Consider the following 21,214-nt stretch of genomic DNA (forward strand, 5'->3'; position numbering starts at 1 on the left):
TCAAATAAAGTTTCATTTAATATTTTTGTTCAGATTAATCCCTTTTGTAACTTACTTTTTTCTTTTTAATTTTTATCCTACCAGTTTTGAATTGACAGTAACTATCAGGGTGTTTTTGTTTGTTTGTTTTCAGCCATTGAATTTATTTCGTAATATTGTATACTAATTGTATAATTTATTGTGTTTCTATAGTAAATATCAATAAATTATTATTTTGTTTTTTGCTTATAACACTTCTCTGTTCTACCTCCAGGGTTAGGATAAAGGCTTCATTAATAACAAGATGGTTCTCACTTATCAGATAAGTCAGACAATTAAATGAAAGCACATAACATAAATATCTTTTAATCATTAGGCTTATTGAGCTATTTCATGGGTTGGTATGAAGGCTAACACGCTTGACTTGCTGATACTGTGACATTGTAGTGTTGACAACTTAAGCTGGCTTATTTTTAGTTGCTGAAGGAGCTTGACAGCCCAAGGTGAATATGTTCAGAAGGCGCATACTTCCCGCATCCCTGGGGAAAAATAGAGCATTTGTTCATAAGGTGCATACTTACAGCTATCCCCGGGGCCCCAGGGAAAATGGAACATTTGTGTTTTCCACTAAGCTGATGAATCTGTTACATTTATCAGCCTGGTCTGTTTCGATGATAAACTCTACAGGACTTACCCTATTGCTGGCGGTTGTGTAAAAGCCAGCAGAAGACATCACTGGGACAGTGGTTGTGATAGCATATCACTCCATGTTCTGTGCACTCAAGAAAATGGAAAAGCCACACTAAAGAAGCATTCTCTTGCCGCTGTACTACACTCATCCATCTGCTAGAACCTCCCCCAAATAGGATACTTTGGAAATAAGTGCTTCTTACAGAAACACTTGCTAGCATTTCCTAGGCATTATCTAGAAATGTGTTAGATGAACTTTTAAAATTCCTGTTTGTTATCCTAATACGTGCTATATCTTAAAGAACCTATTTTAAAGATTTTGAGTGTGAATCTTCCCAAAGTGTTAGATGAGTTCATGCCTCCTTATGCGGTGGATACAGGTGACTTGAGGTTATAAGTCAGTGCTGGCCGATGGCGCCACTCGTCACATCTCACAGAGTGGTTACAAGGGAAAGTACTCAGTAAGCATTCAAGTGCTGTCTACGAGATGGAAGTATTAGTGATGTGACAGCCACCTGTACTGCAGAGATAACCTCAGTGCTTTTAGGGATGTAAAAGGCTGTTGTAGTCTGAGCAGCACTAAGCTTTAAAAAGCACTTTGGGTTTGGGTTTTTGATCCGCTCTATTACTGTTTTTCACACTTTTTCCTGGCTATTAACTCTCCCGGTGGCTGGAACACTTGGCCTCTAGCTGTTAACCCTACAGCCTTTCATCGGGGGCTGGAGGCTTGGTAAATGAGCTTTGTGAACGTCATGAAATCCCTTGACATCTTTGTCAAAACAAGAAATTGGCCATACTGTGGATCTATTTCTGGACTCGCTGTCATATTTTGTGGGTCTGTTTATCCTTAACCTTGAAGCACATAGTGTTCATTATTGTGGCATTAGGTAAGTCTTGAAAGGAACTAGTGAAGTCTTCTTATTTTTCATCTGCCTCAAGATTGTGGGTCAGTTTTTATTACATCAGCAGGGAAAGAAGAGTGTTCCATGACTGATGCTGAAATAGCCAGGTCAGCCTGAGACCACGTCTCCTTGGGGCCCGCATCAGGCCTCAGGCCGTGTCTTGAGGTGGGCGGGGGTTTACATGCCCATGCAGGAAACTTAGAATTGTGAATTCTAGACAAATCACGGGAGAAGCTCTTTGTTAAGACCCAGATTAAGGGACATTGTCTTAGAGAAGATGTGAAAAGCACTAGCCATCAAAGCAAAAAAACTGATAAATTGGACTTCGTCACAGGTAAGAGCTCTGCTTAATGAAAGATAGTGTTAAAAAGACAAAACGGTGGGAGAAGTACTTGCTTTCTTTGTGTATGTTACAGTCGTGATAAAAATGGTAGAGGACGTGACTTATGTGTGATTCCTAAATAATGGAGCAAGAAGAAAGTAATAAATTCAATCCAAAAGAATGTGGGGAAAAAAGAACACAAGGAAAATTACTTAATGTAGGACAAATAGCGAGCGCGTGATAAAATGGAGGATTGAAAGCAAAATGTGTCGGCATTTCCATAATTAATTTAGTGTAAGTGAACTAAGTATTGGGTGGGTTGTAGAACATCAATTCAACCACTGTGTACACTGTTTATAATAGGTATGATTAAAACATAAGGGCACAGAACAATTTGAGGGGTGGAGGTTGATGTAATTTGCAAACATTAACCAAAACAAGTTGGTGTGGATATGTTAATGTTAAAATAAGCTTTAAGGCAAAGAATAATTCTAGAGATAATGAAGGACATTTCATAATGAGGAAGGGTTTATTTCACATGGAAGGCAATAGATTATTTAAAGCAAAAATAAGCACTAAAAAGAGAAATCTATCAATCTGCAATCACAATGGGGAATTCTCACACACATCTTACCAGATGAAAAGAGCAGATGAAAAATCAGTAAGGAAATAGGACATTTGGGCAACACAACAAGTGACCTGATGGACATATTTAGAATATACCCTTTGATGTTGAAGAATATGTACTCTTTTTAGAAGACAAGTAGACCATTTGTAAGTGTTGACCACAAACTGAGGCATAAAAGAAGTTGCAACAAATTTCAAAGGATTGAAGTGATAGAGTGTATTTTTAGGCCATAACACAATTAAGGTAGAAATATAACAAAAGGATAACTCAGTCAGTTGAAATACATGTGGATATAGCTTTTGGATTAGAAAGAAGTTACAATGGAAATTAGAAAGTATTTTGAATGATGAAAACACTACATATGAAAACTTGCAGGATTCAGCTTCTTAAATGCATATTTTGGAAAGAAGAGTTAAAAATCAGTAAGCAAAGTATCTATCTCAAAAAGCAGGAAAAGAAGGATAGTTTCCTTCTCAAAGAATGTAGAGAGAAGGAATTACTTTTTTAAACAGGCAGTGATTTCAGGAAATAGAAAAGAAGTTGTCAATAGAAAGAATCAAGCCAGAAGCTTGCTGTTTGAAAAGACTTATAAAAGTAGTGAGGAACAAATAAACAATATGGCATGAAAAGAGAGACATCACTATAGACCCTACAGATGTTAAAGGTGAAGAGTGTATTATGAACAACACTATGCTAGTAAACGTGAAAACCTGGATGCCAAAGAAAAATTCTCTTAAAAATGTGACTTACTGAAATGGACATATAAATAGTCCCATAATTCTTTTAAAGAATGTGAACTCATAATTTTAAATCTTCTCAAAGAGAAAAAACTCTTGGCCTCGATTGGTGCACATCTTACAAAATATTTAATAAAGAGAACAGTGCCAACTCTACACAGCCTCTTTAGAGAATTGTACAGGAAGAAACTCTTTCCAATTTGTTTTGAGGCCAGCACAACCTGGATAGCAAAGGATATTTTAGTGCTGCCGAAGCAAGCACAAAAGGGTATTTTGAGAATGAAAGATTATTGTCCACTCTCAGTCATAGGAATCAAAAGATGCATAACACGCAAAAATCTTAGACAAATTATTAATAAACTAAATCCAGCCCCCAAAACAAATCAACCAAAAAACCAGGGTTATTTATCATGACAAAGTTTGTTATAGTCTGGGATTGTGAGATTTGTTTAACATTACAAAGCCAATGTAATTTATCACAACAACAGAAAAGGGGGGATTATCTCAGTGCATAAAATAACTTTGATAAGGGGCACCTATGTGGCTCAGTCCGTTAAATGTCCAAGTCTTGATTTCAGCCCAGGTAATGATCTCACAGTTGGGAGATTGAGCCCCACGTCAGGCTCCACACTGAGCATGGAACCTGCTTGGGATTCCCTCTCCCTCTCTGCCCCTTTCCAGCTTGTGCATACACTTTCTTTCAAAATAAATGAATAAGCATTTTAAAAAATAATTTTAAAGAATGGGTTTGATAAAATTCAATTTCATTCAGGGGCGCCTGGGTGGCTCAGTTGGTTAAGTGTCCGACTCTTGATTTAGGCTCAGGTCCCAATCTCACAGTTTGTGAGTTTGACCCCTGTGTCAGGCTCTGTGCTGATAGTGTGGAGCGTGCCTGGGATTCTCTGTCTCCCTCTCACTCTGCCTTGCTTGCGCTCTCTCTCTGGCTCACACTCTCTCTCAAAGTAAATAAGCATTTAAAAAAAAAATCAATTCTGGGTGGCTTGGGAGGCTCAGTTAGTTAAGCATCCAACTTCAGCTCAGGTCATGATATCACAATTCATGAGTTCAAGCCCCACATAGGGCTCTGTGCTGACAGCTCAGAGCCTGGAACCTGCTTCAGATTCTGTCTGTCTGTGTCTCTCTCTCTCAAAAGTAAACGTTAAAAAAAAATCAATTCTGTTCATAATGTTTTGAAAAAGAACTTACAGCAAACCAAGAATAGAAGGGACAGTACTTAATCTGACCCCTCCCACCCCCCCCCCCCCTGTTCTGCCAAATCCTAGAGGAAATCTTATACTTAACTGGAACATGAATGCCTACTTTTATTAAGCATTGAACAGGTGGTAGCTAGTCTGATCCACAGGTGAAATATTAGAGTCAATAAGTGAGTTTAGCCAGACTGTAGGACCCAAGATCAACAAACAAAAATCAATGTTATTTTAGAATACTGAATGCAACAATTCAACAAAACAAAGTGAATTTTTGAAATATATGTCATTTTCAATAGTATTAGTAATAAAAAACACCTAGGATAAATCTAATTAAAGATGTGTGCTACCTCCACAGAGAAAATAACTTAAGAAGAGGCAAGAAGCCTGAGTAGAGACATAAACCTCATTATAGGTTGGAACAGTCAGTATTTTGTCCCTAAATTTACGTATTTAATGTGATCTCAATCAAAACCACAGTAAGTAGTAGTTTTTATATATGTGTAGTTTGACAAATGGACTTAAAATTTATATGAAAATGCACAGTCAAGAACAGCCAAAAGTTCTTAAAAAACAAAAGGGGAAGATCTGTTCTCTCAGATATTAGGATTTTTCAAGCTACGGTAATTAAGACTACTTGGCACTACTACTGAGATCAGTAGACCAGTGGAACAGAATGGGAGCCAAGAAACAAACCCATGTGTTAAGGTACATTTGATTTATGGCAAAGGCAGCCTTCAGAGACGTGAAGAAAGGACATCTTTTCAGTAAATGGTTCTGGGAGAATTGGCACATGGAGAAGAACTTACCTTGACCCTTACCTCACAACGTACATAAAAAATCAGTTCCAAGTGGATCATAGATGTCAGTGTGAAAGGCTAAAGGCAAAAGCCAGACGCCTCTAGAAAAATCATGTAGGAGAATATCTTTATGACCATGCAGTGGGGGAAGTTTGAACACATTAAAAAAAAAAACCAAAAAACCACAAACCTGTGGCACCTGGGTGACTCAGTCAGGCCTCTGACTTTGGCTTAGGTCATGATCTCATGGTTCCTGAGTTCGAGCCCTGCATTGGGCTCTGTGCTGACAGCTTGGAGCCTGGAGCCTGCTTCAGCTTCTGTGTCTCCCTGTCTCTCTTTGCCCCTCCCCTGCTTGTGTGCACTCTCTCTCTCTCTCTCTCCTCCCCCACTCACATGCTCTCTCTGTCTGTCTCTCTCTCTCTCAAAAATAAACATTTAAAAAATTTTATAAAAAACACCATGAAGAAGACTGGCAGTGTATTATACTAAAAATAAGAATTCCAATCATCAAGAAGGGAAAATGCAGTCCACATTGGGGTAGACTGCTTAGCTGACCAAAGCTTATGTCGTTCATACATAAAGAAAGCCTGCAAAACAATAAGAAAAAGATACCTAATTGAAAACGGGCAGGAGACTTGAACTGGCACTTCACAAAAGAGCATCTCCAAATAGCCAGTCAAAATACAAGGTGTGCAATGTTGTTCACTGAGGAAGTACAGGTTAAATTACGATGAACTTAATCTGTGGAATGGCTAAAATAAGACACAGTTGTGTGTATCACTGAAAACAGGAGGAACAGGAACTCTCGTATACTGCTGGCAGGGGGTTGACATGGGGCAGTCTCTTTAGGAAACAGTTTGATATCACAACACTGGAGATTCAGTGACCCAGCTGGCCCACTTGGTCTTGTGCCTAACCTAACACATTTACTTGTGTGCCTGGATGCATGTATAGAAATGTTCTTAACAACCTTTGTTACCAGAAAACTAGAGATAGCCAGAGGATTTCTCATTGGCAGAACATATAAATCATAAAGTATGAATACAGTGGAATGCTACATGGTAACGAAAATGACTCAATGTGAGCTACACGCCAGCACAAGTGAACCTGCAGACACAGCGTCAACACAGAAAGCCAGACACAAAAGCCAGACATGCGCTCCCATTTACAAAGTTCAAAAATGGGGCAACTGACCATCAGGGAGTGCTTGCTTGGAGTGATGCAGGCACACAGGAGGGCACGGAGTGGCCCCATAGAGAAGAGGCCTGAGGTGGGGAGCACGCCAGCCTTGGTGTGGGTCCCTGGAGCTGTACGCCTCTCCTCTGTGTCACCGCGCAGGTGGCCACTGAGGCAGGGCTTCCCCTGCTCGCTCCCAAGCCCTAGGGCTCTGCTGCGGCATTGGTGAAGCAAGGGCTGTTACGATCTTCTTGCTGGGTTGTCAAAATAAAAAAGACATTTAAAAATAAAAAAGACAAAGATTTCTGCTTTTAAGGCTTTTTAATATTCTTAAAGGAGGTTGACTTTTTGGAGGAAGATCAATGTTTTAATTCATTTTCAGCAAATGTATGTTTTAAATTCCAGCGTAATTAATGTAGCGCTATGCTAGTGTCAGGTGCACAGTCGTAGCGCTATGCTAAGTGCACAGACTTAGCAGTTCTGTGCGTTCCTCCGTGCTCATCACAGTAGTGTGTGCCATCCCTTCACCCACTTGCCCCTTCCCCCCCACCCCCACCCCGCGCCCGGAAAGCCTGACTCTCGAGCAGTGGAGTTGTGTTTTGTCCTATGTGGACGAGCCTGGCCATAAGGAGGCAACCCCAGGGCCAGAATTCGCCCACTCAAAGTCCACAAGTCTGGTTTTGGCGTCTTCACGGCGCCGTGCCGCCACCACCACCATCCGTTATGGAGCACCGGAATCCTTTTAGCTAGAGAAGGGGGCCTGCAGGCCACAGGGAGCAGCCAGGCTGGGCAGGCACTTGTCCCGCCACAACAGCACTGTCTCTCGGCAGGTGTGACAGCACGGAGAAGCTGAGGGCCCTTCTGCCGAGGCTGGAGCAGGAACTGAAGGACACGGCGAAGTTTAAGGATTTTTATCAGTTTACCTTCACCTTTGCTAAGAACCCCGGGCAGAAGGGTTTAGGTGAGTATAAAATCCAGATTCGTAAGAAGCCACATCTTCATGAGACTAAAAGTGGGCAGGACCTGCCAGGTGACAGTCCTGATGCGACAGGGTCCCTGTTCCTGCCTTGGTGCCTTCTGACCACTGGGCGTGCCACGGCCATGCGGGCCACCTGGTACCACCTGCACTTGCGCTCAGCCCCTAGTCAGTCGCCACTTCCAGCCTTAAATATTTAAACTCCAAAACGTAAAGTAACTTGCAAATGCTCCGCATTCTGTCATACTAATAACAGTTGACTAATGGGTTAGAGAAGTCAGCAATTGATACCGACAATCAGAATGTTTGTATCAGCCAGGTGTGTGGTCCAGCAGATGGTATTGTGGGGACCGGCCAGGGGACATTAATCCTGTCCTGGTCTGGAGATTTAAAGTTACCTTACCTGAAAACAATTCTGACGTGCCTTGGGTTACATCTTAGTGTTTATTTCAGAGTTATATAGTTTTGCTATAATATAAATTTGTTTGGAAAATTCTTAACTTTTTAGTGTGAGTTTGGTTTCTCTGAGGGTTTTATTCTGCTTATTTTCATTTCTTTTTCCCCCTAAATGCTATATAATTTATTTGTTTAATGTAACAGACATGTTTAGTTCAGTAAAATGTTTTACAAGTTTAGAGGGGGACTGACATGGTCTTTAGGGATTAAACAAGAATATGTTTCAAAGAAGAGTTCTTACACTTAAAAAGCAATATTATAAAATAACCAATTTTAGGAAGGAAACCAAAATGGGCTTGAAAATTCACAGATAGAAAAATCCACTGCAAACAATTGATTTCGGGGGCTGATTTCACCTGTGCATGTCTGTAGGTGTGTGAACAGTGAACATTCTTCTCCCCTCTGTCTCTTACTCCTCTTGGCAGGTCAAATGCAGGCACAGATTGAGGCGCTGGACTCTCCCATGGCGGGTGGGATGGTTCAGGGGCTGGGCCCTCCTGACCCAGAAGAGGGGTGTGTGGGGGCTGGTCTCTCCCATGGTGGGGAGAGGTGCAGGGACTGGGCTCTCCCATAGGGGGTGTCAGGGCCTGGGCCCTCCTGTCCCAGAGGAGGGGAGGGTGCAGGGGCTGGGCTCTCCCATGGTGGGGGGAGGTGCAGGGACCGGGCTCTCCCATAGGGGGTGTCAGGGGATGGGCCTTCCCATGGGGGGGGTGTGGGGGCTAGGCTCTACCATGGAGGGTGTCTGGGGCTGGGCCCTCCTGTCCCAGAGGAGGGGGGGCGCGGGGGCTGGGCTCTCCCATGGAGGGGAGGTGCAGGGACTGGGCTCTCCCATAGGGGAGGTGCGGGGGCTGGGCCTCTCTGTCCTGGAAGAGGGGGTTGCGGGGGCTGGGCTCTCCCATGGGGGGTGCAGGGGCTGGGCCCTCCTGTCCCAAAGCAGAGGGGGTGTGGGGGCTGGGCCCCTCCCATGGGAGGGGGGTACAGGGGCTGGGTTCTCCCATGGGAGTGTGTCAGGGACTGGGCCCTCCTATCTCAGAGCAGGGGGTGGGGGCCATCTTTCATAAGCACTATGCTTGTTCCCATGGCAGAGATGGTTTTCTTCTTTTTACTTGTTTTTCTCCAGTGCTGTGGTTGTTCACTTTTACTCTTGGTACCTTGCACTGTGATGAGTCTCTCATCAGATTCCCTCTGTCTCCAGGCTAGTTGGCCTTGTGAATGGCTTTCTCACCCTGTGTGCCACCTCGAGGATCATGCTCCTGCCACCCTGGGAGCTGAGAAAGGGCCTCCGTGTGAGCCCCGTTCAGGAGCTCACTTGAACAGTTCTGCCAAAACTTTGGGAAGGTGGCAGTGGGAGAGCCGCCAGGAAAATTAAGGATGTATTTTCTCCTGTTCCAGGAAATGGGTGAGCAGACAAGCCTGCCGTTGGGTAAAGGGGCAGCAGCGAGCCACCTCTGGCAGTGGAGGCTTTGCGCGGTCCCCACCTTGTCGTGCGTCGGAGAGCCGGGGCCATGGGAAGAAAGATGGCCTGCCATTGGTGAAGGATCCTGCCGCCTAAGCAGGAGCTGGTTAGGGACAGTGGAGCATGGGCAGTGGAAGAGCGAGTGGACGCCAGGCCTGCTGGGTTGTGTCTGTCCTCACCCCCTTGAAGGGACCAGCCCGTGCTTGGTCAACCGACTGAGGGAAGGAGGAGCTGGGTGGCCTCCACTACCGCCTGAACCTCCCTGGGAGCATTTTGAGCACATCAGGCTGTGATTGCCGGCCAGGTGCTGCCTCTCCTGGAGACAAGCTTCCCGGGTGTCCCCACAGGGGTGCCAGGAGGTGAGATTGAGATACTGGCAGTGGGACCCCGGCTGCATTAGAATTTAGGGTGATTCTGGTCATGTTGGTGCAGAGTGGAGAGCTGCGCTCGTGGTGTTTTGTTCCCGGGAAAATCAGAGTGCTTACAGCATTGCTGACTGGTGAGGGGTAGAGTGCGGTGCTGGGACAGCTGGTCATGGACACGCCAGTGCCTCCCCCTGCTCCCCCATTGCCCCCTATCCAGACATCTAGGTGCAAGCCCGGCCTCCTCACCCAGTGTGGCTTCTGCCGTAGGCGGCTGCTCTTATGTTTTATCTCATGACCAGAAAGAAAGGTGGAAACTAGCATTTATTAAGCACCTGTCGTGTGGCAGACAGGTGCTTTCATCTGCCCATGCGTAGTCTTGCCCACGTTTTGTAAACAGGGAAACAGGCTGAGGGATGGAGTGCATGTCAGTGGTGTGCGGACAGGCCACGATGGCAGGTTTAGGGCCCCTCCTCTCCTGTGCCCTGTGTTCACACATCCTGGCGGACTGCCTGACATGGGTGGAGATCACTCCCAGGGACCCGAGTGGTGAAGGTCGGACAAGCCTCGAAGGATCAAGTCCGTCTTGGCTCCACTGTCCCCTCCTGGTTGCCGTGCTTGCCTCTGCCCTGCCCTGTTCTGTGACCTGCATGCTCTCAGGACACTTGGGACCCACCTTCACATGGGCCCTGGGCCCAGGAGCTCCCCAGTGGACCCACATCGTGAAGTTTGTGTCGTTCAGTCTCAATATTCTTGTTTCATACTGTATGAACAAGATTTTGCTGTGTGAGCAAAATCTATCACAATTTGCGAACTCCTAAAATATTCAGTTCTGTTTTTGCACAAATGCTTTCACCTCGTTTTTTTTAATTAAAAAAAAATGTTTTTAATGTTTATTCATTTTTGAGAGGGAGAGACAGAGCGCGCAAGTGGGGTTGGGGCAGAGAGAGAGGGAGACACAGAATCGGAAGCAGGCTACAGGCTCTGAGCTGTCAGCACAGAGCCCAATGCAGGGCTCAAACTCACTAACTGTGAGATCATGACCTGAGCCGAAGTTGGATGCTGAACCGACTGAGCCACCCAGGCGCCCCTCATTTTTTATTTTTTATTTATTTTCAGATTTGTGAACTACAGTGTCAGTTTTATTTATTTATTTTTATGTTTATTTATTTTGATAGAGCGAGCATGAGCAGGAGAGGGGCAGAGAGAGACAGAATCCCAAGCAGGGTCCACACTGTCAGCTCAGCACCCAACATAGGGCTCAATCTCATGAACCATGAGATCATATATAACCTGAGCTGAAGTCAAGAGTCAGATGCTTAACTGACTGAGCCACCCAGGTGCCCCCCTTCACCTCATTTTTTTAAAAGTACCAAATGTTGACCAAAATCATGGTGATTCCTCACGTAGGATTGCTTCCTCTGGTTGGTGCCATATGTCAAGTGACGTGCCCCATCAGTGGCTCCTGTGTGTGGACAGGAAAAGCTCTCTTGCTCTCAGGAGGCTGCCATGGCATGCCCTGGAGATGTGGGACCTGGTGGTCAGGCCCACCAGACTCTAAGGCTTGAGTGTCACCTTAGGTGGGACATGGTCTGACTTTGGTAAAGGTCACTGTAACGGGTGGTGGGTCAGAGCATCGTCTTGCCTTGTGTGTGGTGCCGTCTTGATGACATCAGCCCTTGGATTTTGCTCTCTCTGTGACACAGTAGATGAGTTCACCTCCTCACCCCCTGCCTCGCACCCTCTGTGGGCCTAGCACCTGACCACACTTTCAACTTCGGCTCTATTTTTGTCTGATCTATTGCAGCGCACAGACATTTTTGTTTCAGGAATGACAAATACCTGGAGGAATGCCACCCTAACTGCCATTTCCCCTGTGGCGGGGTTAGTGGCTGCCAGGGGAGGCAGCGTAGCGCAGAAGGGCGGCTTCTGAGGCGTGCAGTGACCCTCGGGGACAAGCCTGTGGGAGGGCAAGGGTGCCAGCCTCTCGTTTACTTCACGGTATAAGTGGTGTTATTACTTTAATTCTGTTAAGACAACTAAGAAAAATGTGTAAAACATCATTAGCTCAGTGACACCCCGTAAGGTGGCAGGTCAGGTGCGTCATGGCACACAGAGCCGCTGGACCACACATGGTGACGTGAAGGTCCCGGCCTTCAGGGAGACCGTCACTGTTGAGGGCTGTCTTGGATCAGACGGCGCCTCTGGCTGTCCTCTGTTTGGGACGCCAGCTACGGTCCCTGCAGCTCACTGCCCACCTCCATCAACCTGACGGCGATGTGGGGTGTCGCTCCAACTCCATCATTTCGTTCCACGTGTTATGTGGAATAATCCTAGGAAGTGGTGCCTCAGCACCCAGCGGTGTGGTCCAGCTCCGGTGGGGTGAACACTTGTTTCTGTGCCTTTATCAGATGTCAGGACAGCGTACCGTCCCCCTACCATCCTTTGAAAAGGGCCCATTAGCGTTTCTTTCTTTCATATCATTGTGAACTCATGGGTTGAATCACATGTGAAGGGTCCAGTGGACTGCAGTTCCGACCCTTTTTGAAGCTCAGGGATAATCGCCCTGCCTGTGGCCAGGGAATCCTCTTCTGGTCGGCACCCACATCCCTTTGATGTGACCCAGGAGTGTTTGGCTGTTGCCTGCCTGTCTGGCAGGACAGGCTGCTGGAAGCCGCATGTTACCAGCCCCAGACCTGGGACCCAACACTCGTCCAGGGAGCCCTGGTTTCTGGTCCTGGAGAAAGCCGTTTCAGGACCATGATCCAGTCAGTAGCAGTGTTCATTCATACCGATTCAGCCACTGTTTCTAGATTGTTCAGAAACAGCTTCATGCTAGTGGTTCTCAAATTCCAGACTACAGATCTTCAGTGTTCTGTAAGACAATGGTGTTTCCTCTCTTGTGGCAGCAGTAAGAGTCCTGGGAATTTCTGGGAAGGTTCTGTGCTGTGTGGGAACAGCAGCCTGCGTGTGTGCCCAACACTCTACTGGGTGCCGCTGGACGGGAAGCAGGGTGGCCTCCCTCCCTGTGGGTCCACAGGGAGGTCCCACCCTGTGTGCTGGAGTGAGCAGGTCTTCTGGGCAGAAGGTCTTAACTGTGCCCTCCCGCTTTCTTCTGGCCTCAAATTGTTGAATCAGTGTCTGAGGATCGTCCTGCCTCGGACACCCTTCCAGATTCCTTTCCTTTCTCTACAGCCCAGTGATTGTTACTGGCGATGCCTGGGCGCTGGCCTCTGGGACCAGTGCTCCAGGCATGCTCTCCCCCAAATCAAGTCTGTCTTGGGGGAAAGAGCTCATCAGCGTCTATGGCCTCTGCCCCGTCCTGTGATCCCCCTTCCTCCGCCCAAGGGGACTTAGGTCCCAGGTGATTCTTCTCTTGATCTAAGAGCCGCCTTCCCTGTCCACCTCTAGCACTGAGTTAGGTTTGACCTCAAGTCCTTGCAATGCACGGTCTGCAGACCAGCAACTTGGTGTCACTTGGGAGCTTGTCAGGACTGCGGATTCTCAGATTGTTCCCCAGACCCACTTTATAGCAAAGTACCTTAAAACTCAGTGGCTTCAGGCAACAGTCATTGTATATTCTTCACGATCCTTGGTGTCTGGGATTTAGGCAGGGCTCAGCCAGCCCCTCTTTTGTTCCAGCTTGACCTGTTTCCTGCCTTCGCAGGAGTGGAGCCGGGTGGGGGCGCAGAGGTGGTGGGGTGCTGCCTGCGTTGGGTTTGGGGGTACCTGGCCATAGTGTGGGGCAGGGGCGCTATGGGGGTGGGGCAGGGGTGGGGCACTGCTCTCCTCCAGCCCACTTCCTTCCGCCGGAAGTCCACACCCAAGTGCACTTGTAATTCCAAGTGGTTTCCAGGATGTTGTCAATTAGAGTCTAAGTCCCCGATTAAAGTTTAAAAAGGTCTTTCTTTCTCCATGAATATTCCAGAGACTCGTGTTTTGGAGGCTGTTTGCAGTAGGAAGCCCGTGTGTGTGTGTGTGTGTGTGTGTGTGTGTGTGTGTGTGTGTCCGTGTGTCCGTCCTTCCTGGAGGTTTGCTGCAGGGCCCAGTGACAGCCTCATGAGGACATGAGCCTGTGCAGGCCATTCAGTGCAGTCCTCTCGTTTTACCAGGGTTTTGAGGGCTTAAAAAATAATAAAGCCAGATGAATAATTTTATGCCTATGTACTCAAAGCGGAACAATTGATGTTCCAGTTTCCAGAGTGTCTTACGTGTTGTGTCTTCAGAAGGATTAAATATAAATTAAAGAGGTTGATAGAGGTGCTCTATAGTTCCGAGAAAAAGTGTGGATACCAGTCAAAAAGGTTGATCAAGAAAAGAGAGATTTATTCTTTGTTTTCTTCAAGTTTGTGTCTATTTATGTGTATGTGTTAGAATTGTGTGGGTTGTTTTATGTTCTGTTAGCCTGTCCTTACCTGATGGTCACTCTAATAAAGAAGGTAATTAAAGTTATTTGACTTTTTGTTTTCATGTAAGAAGCTTAGGATAGAGTCTGGAATCAGTTGGCTTTGAGAAATCTTGATTTTTGAGGAAGTAAAGTTTCACGATAATTAGCTAATTTTTATATCTGCACCCAAAGCCTTCTTTGACAGAAGGGACATTTTCATTATGTAAATCTAAATCAGAAACAAATTTTAAAGAGTAACCATTTCCTCTAAACATTTTCTTGCTCAGGAAAGAAGACTTCTCAGAGGTTAGTGGGAAGCAGTAGCTGTCATAATCTTCTCACGGCTGCTGGGGTCACTCTTGTCCTTGCTTCCAGCTCTACGTTCTGTCATTTTGAGGTTTTCTAGTGTTGTTATTTTGCAAGTGGATCCGATTAGGGTGATAGTAAACATTTTTACATACATAACACTGCATATGAATATGTGTTCCTTCACTTTTGGTCACGAATGTGTGAATCAGGAACTTTTAAGAAAGGTTTCCAGGACCAGACTAAGATAGGACCCAGGTTAAATGTCTGCCATACGACGTTACTTCTCTTTCCTCCCCAGGTTCACCCCCATTTCTCAATGTGGGACTTGTCTCACCATTGAGCTGAGTTGAGGGCAGATCTCAGTTAACGCTCTTCCTAAGTCACAAGGATGTAGACTTAGTGAGACAGGCCGCTCGTGTCAGTGTTAGAGTGCAGGCGCTGCGAGGGTTAGCGAGCCGTCCACGTGGGCAGTCCTCGAAGCTTCCTGCCCGGCTCTTTCTGAGTAAGACTCCAGGGTATTTAGGACAGAAAGTCTGTAACGGCCTGTTAACACAGGGAATGTAGGCGATTTATTTAAATTTGGTGCTACTTGTACCTTGCTTTGCTTATCCAGTTTTAGTAATGCTCTTTCCTAGAAATCTCAAGTCACAGCACTACTTTTTTAAAAGTTTTGTTTATTTACATAATCATTGAAGTAATTTAAGATCTCATGACCTTGAGATCAGAAGTCGCAGGCTCTGCTGACTGAGCCAGCCAGGCCCCCCTACAGCTCTACCTTAATCACTTTTGTCCAAATAGGACCAACTAAGATTTAGATGAAAATTTTCTGAAAAGTGGTTGTTTGGGCATTTTACATTTAAAAGAATCTGTTACCTTAAATATTTATTTGCCTGCTTTTCACATGAGTTTATCCTGACATACATATATAAACGTGTAATTAGGAAATCGTTCTATTCTAACTGTTCTTTTATTTTCTGAGTGGTGAGCACTTGGGATTAAAGCACACCATTAAAAGCTGTCAATTTTAACAAGGAAACTCAGCTCAGCCTCTTAGTTTACTTGCTGGATCCAGCATGCAAGGAGAAATAGATAGTAAACTTAGAGCAAGCAGAGAATGAATCCTCATTTCAGAAATTCTGGCTTAGGATGGTATTCTCATGCAGTCCTACAGCTCCGTGGTGCGTAGGTCTGTGTAGAAGCTTCAGGACACGACTACACAACCGCTGCCTTCTGGGCCCGGAAAATGGAGGACACGGGCTGTGATCAGCAGCCGGCCTAGGCGGGGAATGTCTGCGAGTCAATGGAAGCACCCTCCCTGGGCTGCTGTGTCCTGACTGCACCCTGAGAAATTTGGAGGGGTCCCGGCCATCTCGTGTGGCTTCCCTCCGAGCTGGACTCTTCCCGCCCACTGGGAAAACACTGCCTCCCTTCCATCAAGACTGGTTGTTTAACTTGCAGTTCAGCATGTTCTGACACTACCTGATGTGCGAGAACAGTATCCAGGTTGCATCAGTGAGGTTTGAAGAAAGCCTGGTGTATACAGAAATGGGAGTCTTACAGACTGATGTTAATTAAGGGACAGTTGTGTACGTTGTTTGAATAACAAGGCACAGACCACTTAAAGAGATTTCCCCCAAGTTAGAAGATTAGATCACTCACAATATCAGGAACGTTCTGTAAGGGGTGGGCCTCGTCTTACTCTTCAGTAAGAGTGCTGAGTTTTACTAAGTGATTACCAGTGCGCTAAGAAGTGGTCACATTTTGTGCAGTGGAAAAAGAAATTGGGATTTATTAACTGCTCTTTCTCTCTTTTTGCCAGATTTAGAAATGGCTGTTGCATACTGGAATTTAGTGTTATCTGGAAGGTTTAAATTTTTAGATCTTTGGAACAGCTTTTTATTGGTAAGTGTCCTTCTGCTTCTTGCTGTGTGTGCCCAGTGTGAGGGGTCAGCACATTGTGTGGCCGCCCGTGTTATCTGACCGGGGGGTTCTGTACCGTGGCTGCCAGGCAGTTGGCGAACGGCCGCGGGCTTCACCACCGCGAGGAACGGGCAGGGCTACCCAAGGCTGGATTCAGAAGGGCTCCCGGCAGCCCCGCGGGACTCTCAGGCTGGGATTTCAGATGACTCGCATGCCTCCCCTTGTCTGCAGAACTCCAACTACCTGGCTCTAGGCTTCCCGAAGCAGCAGCGACACACGTCCTGTGAGCTCATACGGGCTCCAGACTGCGGGTTGTATCCTGTTGTCCAGCTTGTCCACAGTCTGCTACGCTTTAAGATGTGGTTTATGATGCTAACTGAGCAGGAAAAAGGAGGGTTTCGCTGGGCTTCCCTCAGGAGAGTCTCTGACCTGGAGGGGCCTCCTCGGTGGGGGAGCCCCCGGCCTGGGGGAAGGGAGAGAGGCGTCGCTGTTTGAAGCGTGTGGAGCACCAGGGTCCCCTCCAGAGCAGACAGTCACGTGATGGCAACGTGCCCACATCTTCCGCGTGGACTCCTCTGCGAATGTGTGAGGCCTGGCTGAGGACCGTCTTCCCGCTGGGGGCCGTGTGTGGGGTCCTCCTCGAAGCAGCATGGGGAAGCCGATGTGCAGGTTCACAGCCTGCGTCACGTTTAGTCCGCTCCGCCACTCACTAGTTTTGTGGCCAGTGCCCTCGAGTGCAGGCGTTCCCCAGGGACCCTGCTCATGTGCCCAGAGACGGCACCGTGGGGACAGCAGCACGTTGGGGACGAGCACAGAGCCCTAGGCCTGAGAGCGGACAAAAGCCCAGACTCTCAGTGTGGACGAAGGCTCCCACAGCACAGTGGAAACAGGTTAATTGAGGCCGGGACGACAGGCGGGGTATGCAAGGAAGGCCGCAGAAGTCCACATGTGGTTGGGTGGCTTCTGGGTCATCTGTGAATATACTCGCCTCTGCCACACGAGTGCAGAGGCGGGTGTGGGTGTGGAGCTTTATGCCCGAAGGGGGGGGGGGGCGGGGGGAGGGGGCGGAGCCAGCGCCCCTCCGCCCGCTGAGAGTCACAGCACAGATGCGTGTTGTCCACGCGTGTGGCGTACCTGAAATCTGAAAAATGGCCCATCCCACTGCAGGACCCACCTGGCGTGCAGAGAAGTACATGTATCTGTGTGCCACAGGCCGGGTGTCCCACACCATATGCCAATTGGCTGGGCGTTAGGTGGAGCTTTAAAGCATTGCCCTTGTATTGGAGTGAAACAGATTATAATCTCTATTTTAAATGTTTATTCTGTTTTTAAACAAGTCTGCTTTTGTGTATTTGCACATTGGCATCACGTAGCTCCTACCATACCCAGAACACTGTCATTACTTCTGACCACATGTGATGGTGCCGGTTCCCCATCGCGGTGTGTGCTGAAGTAACGAGGCCGCTGGGATGCCCAAGGGTCACGTCTGTTTCTTAAGTCTGGTGGGTTTTTTTCTCTCGTGTATTAGGAACATCACAAAAGATCAATCCCAAGGGACACTTGGAACCTTCTGCTAGATTTTGGAAATATGATTGCAGATGATATGTCTAACTATGATGAAGAAGGTACGGGAAGTTGTAGTGCTTCAGATGATGTCCAGAAATGCTGATGTGCAGACTGCTGGGGGCAGGACGGTGGTGACCTTCTCCAGCTGCCTCTGGGCCCCGCCCCTCAGTGCAGTGGGGGTGGTGGTGATGACAGTATTACCCTCTTTTTATGTCTTGTCAACCACACGAGAAAAATAGGGCTTCGTATTTAGTTTAATTTAGGAGGACAACCCCCTAAACAAACTAAAGCATTTCAAAAGTGGATGTGCAGAGAGCCCTGCGGCAGAGCCGTGGGAACAAACAGGCTTGGAAGCCGCTCTTCCAGGTACGTAATCCTGGGTGGCGCCTCAGGCTAGGCATTCTACCATGTGAAGATTCCAGCTGGTATAACATGATCACATATTCATGGTCCCCACCCTGAGATGTTTGAGGACAGCCAGTCAGGGAGCATTTGTGTGCCCGCCACTATGGGCACTGTGCCACTTTAGGGAAGGACACAGTCTCAGCCTGCCCACTGCATGCTCCCTCAGCGCCCAGCTTGGAGGCGACCGCTCTGGGGCACCTGTGGCGTTGCATGTCTGTGTGCGTCCCCAGCACTCAGCACAGAGAGGGCATTTAATAAACGTGAATAGTTGACCATAGACAGAAGCCCAGGGAGTGTGGCTGCGGTGGCGAGACGTGGCTGGTCTGCAGAGGAGGGGCCGGCAGCTTACAGTGAGTGTGTTCCTGGCCAGCGGGGTTGGGGTGGTCCGGGCTACCTGGGGGTGGTGGGGAGGCTGGGCCTGGAGAGGGAACCGGCCCAGGGAGAAAAGGGTGCAGTGTTTTGCAGGGCTTGTGGAAGGCCCTGTGCCTGGTCCCGACTGCCTGGAACAGGGGCCCAGGCCTTGCAGCTGGCCAGCCCCGAGTGCCTGGTCGCTAGAGGCCACGTCCGCACAGGAGCACCAGTGCTGGCCTGGGGTCTGGCTACAGCAAGAGGAATGGATCTCACCAGCAATCCCTCCAGAGAGATGGGCTGTGAGATGACTCACTTCAGCTCCTGAAACACAAATATTGACTGCAGAAAGAATGCTCTGGATATAAAAATACTGCTCTAGACTGGTTTTTAAAGATCTGTGTTTGCTTTCCTGTAGGAGCGTGGCCTGTTCTGATAGATGATTTTGTAGAATATGCACGGCCAGTCGTGACGGGTGGTAAGCGCCGCCCTTTCTAGGCAGAGAGTGAAGCTGCACAGACACCGAGAGCAAGTGCCTCCTCCCAGGAGCCCTGGCGCCCGCCTGACCTCCCCCTGCACACAGAAAGGGCTGAGTGGACACGTAAGGAGCTTCTCAGAAGACGCTGCTTCAGGATGTCTGGGGATGGTCCTGTGGCTGCTGCTTTAGGAAATTTCTGCATGATTTTTATCATATTTGTGAAAAAGTCACCCAGAGCCTGTTTGCAGATCTGCAGAGTGTGCGGTTGAATCGGCGGCTCCCGTGAAGGCGCATGAACACACGGCTCGCACAGATCCCGCTGAGCCACGTTGTAATCCTACCTGTGAAACAGTGTCTGTGCCCTTGGTGGGACGCTGTATTTCTCTGCAGGCCAAAGCTAGTAGGAATGTGTCCTAAAAAGGATCTGGACACAGAACTTTTTAAACTTACTGCCGGGAAATCAAGACTTCTGTTTTCTGAATTATGAAGCATCTGGATTTATTGGGTCTGTTTTTATTTTAATTTCCCGTAGATGTTCATGTGAACGTGCTTTCACGGTTCCTGACATGCTGTAGTCTGCATGGTGACAGCACCCGTCACCATGGGATTCCAGGGACATTTTATCATGTACTGTTTACAAGTCAGCTGGTCTGTCCTGTCCAGTGTCATTTGAATGAGCTTCCGAAAAAGTTTTGTACAGTATGCTTTAGAAAAAAAAAAAAAGTATTTTATTATGTTTAAAAAGACATTTTTCCCTGAAAAGTGTTTCTTTTATGAGCAATGGATTATAGATTCAGAAATGGAGTGAGTTTGTTCCCTCTGGCCCTCTGCGTGGTTGCGCACATTCGGAAGCTACAGTACACACCGTTACCCGAGACGCCCAGACGGGAAGGCCCCGTCTCATTTACGTCTGCAGTGTGTGACCGTCGCATTACCATCTGTGAGAGGAGGCCGTCCGGCGAGGCATGGACTCTGCCGTGTTGTCTGATGGTGGAGCCTGTGACATTACCTGTTCCTCCTGTTGGGAAAGCTCCTGTGTGTTCTAAAAATCACTGTGCAGACCCTGCGTTATATTTGAAAAGATCTTCACGTCCCAAGTGTGCCTACTACCCTGTCTGCAATCCCATTTATGAGACAGATAAACTGGGGTCACTTCACAGGAGAGGAAGTTCACAGTGGACTTTCCGTGAATGGGCAGTGTGCCTAAAATGTGTAGTTTGATGTGACTTTCAAAATTGGGATTCAGCATTTCAGGAAGCTTCTGTGCCCATGGGAGGTGTTCGTGTGCTTGCCATGTGTGAACTGTTTATACTTCCGAAGAGGAGTCATTCAGAGAGGCCGCAGGCTGTCCGGGTGGGAAAGGGGGCTTGAGGCCTGCAGGCCAGAGTCTGGGCTGGGTTGGGCCCTACACAGATGCACGATTGAGTCCCGCGGTGTCTCCTGGGCCTGTACTTCCCCGTCTGCCACAGGGTCAACAGGCCCGTCTCTGCCTGCCAGCCTGTGGTTCTAAGAGAGCATACACTTTATGTAATAAAAACCTCAACAGCTTTAAAGCATCCTTCGAGGCTTCGCAGATTCTTGCCGTGTAAGTGTTCACGGAGGAGGCTGTAGGTCTGCAACACCTTGTTCTTAAGATTCGAAGTTGTGGGAGTGGGGGGGCTTCTGTGCACTTGGTCATCAGTAAATAACGGAACATTAGTGGCCGGACAAAGGCTCTTCAAAATTGCGGTTTCTTCTATTCTATTTATTTAAAGCACGCGTGCCATGAAAAGTGCTAAGAGCTTTGGAAATGTTGAAATAAAATATGTTCTCTGGTGTGGCAGTGGTGGTGCACTTGTAACTCTATTCTCGATTGCTCAGATGCTGCTGGATGCCACAGGACCAGCCCCTCTGGGGACATCCCACCCATGTTCAGCCTGCCTGCTCACGTAGATGGCCGCACCCCAATACACAAAGCTTGGCCATTTAGTTTCCTTTTCGTGACCGCATAATGCATTAAATAAATATGGTTGTTTGTGTGTGAAGAGTTGTAGCTCTCTTGTAACCGGCAGAATCTCCCTGAGCTGCTGGGAATCCTGTGGGAGGACACATGGACATGCAAACCAGGAA

At 47.5% G+C, this 21,214-nt stretch overlaps 1 protein-coding gene across 3 annotated transcripts in view; it reads left to right on the forward strand.

Moving 5' to 3' along the window:
- DCUN1D2 (defective in cullin neddylation 1 domain containing 2) overlaps positions 1-20,927 on the forward strand; it is a 31,324-nt gene extending 10,397 nt beyond the window's left edge. For 2 of the 3 annotated variants that reach the window (XM_053908122.1, XM_053908142.1), the window contains exons 4-7: positions 7,273-7,403; positions 16,208-16,290; positions 17,837-17,933; positions 19,046-20,927. In XM_053908122.1, coding sequence (XP_053764097.1) covers positions 7,273-7,403; positions 16,208-16,290; positions 17,837-17,933; positions 19,046-19,125 — 391 coding nt within the window. In that variant the 3' untranslated portion in view covers positions 19,126-20,927. The remainder of the gene's footprint in view (positions 1-7,272; positions 7,404-16,207; positions 16,291-17,836; positions 17,934-19,045) is intronic. The other variant, XM_053908168.1, reaches the window with a different exon arrangement.
- The last annotated feature ends 287 nt before the right edge of the window (positions 20,928-21,214 follow it).

This window comes from Panthera pardus, unplaced genomic scaffold, assembly GCF_024362965.1.
Source record: "Panthera pardus isolate Hobbes unplaced genomic scaffold, ASM2436296v1 HiC_scaffold_1, whole genome shotgun sequence".
Lineage (NCBI taxonomy): Eukaryota > Metazoa > Chordata > Mammalia > Carnivora > Felidae > Panthera > Panthera pardus.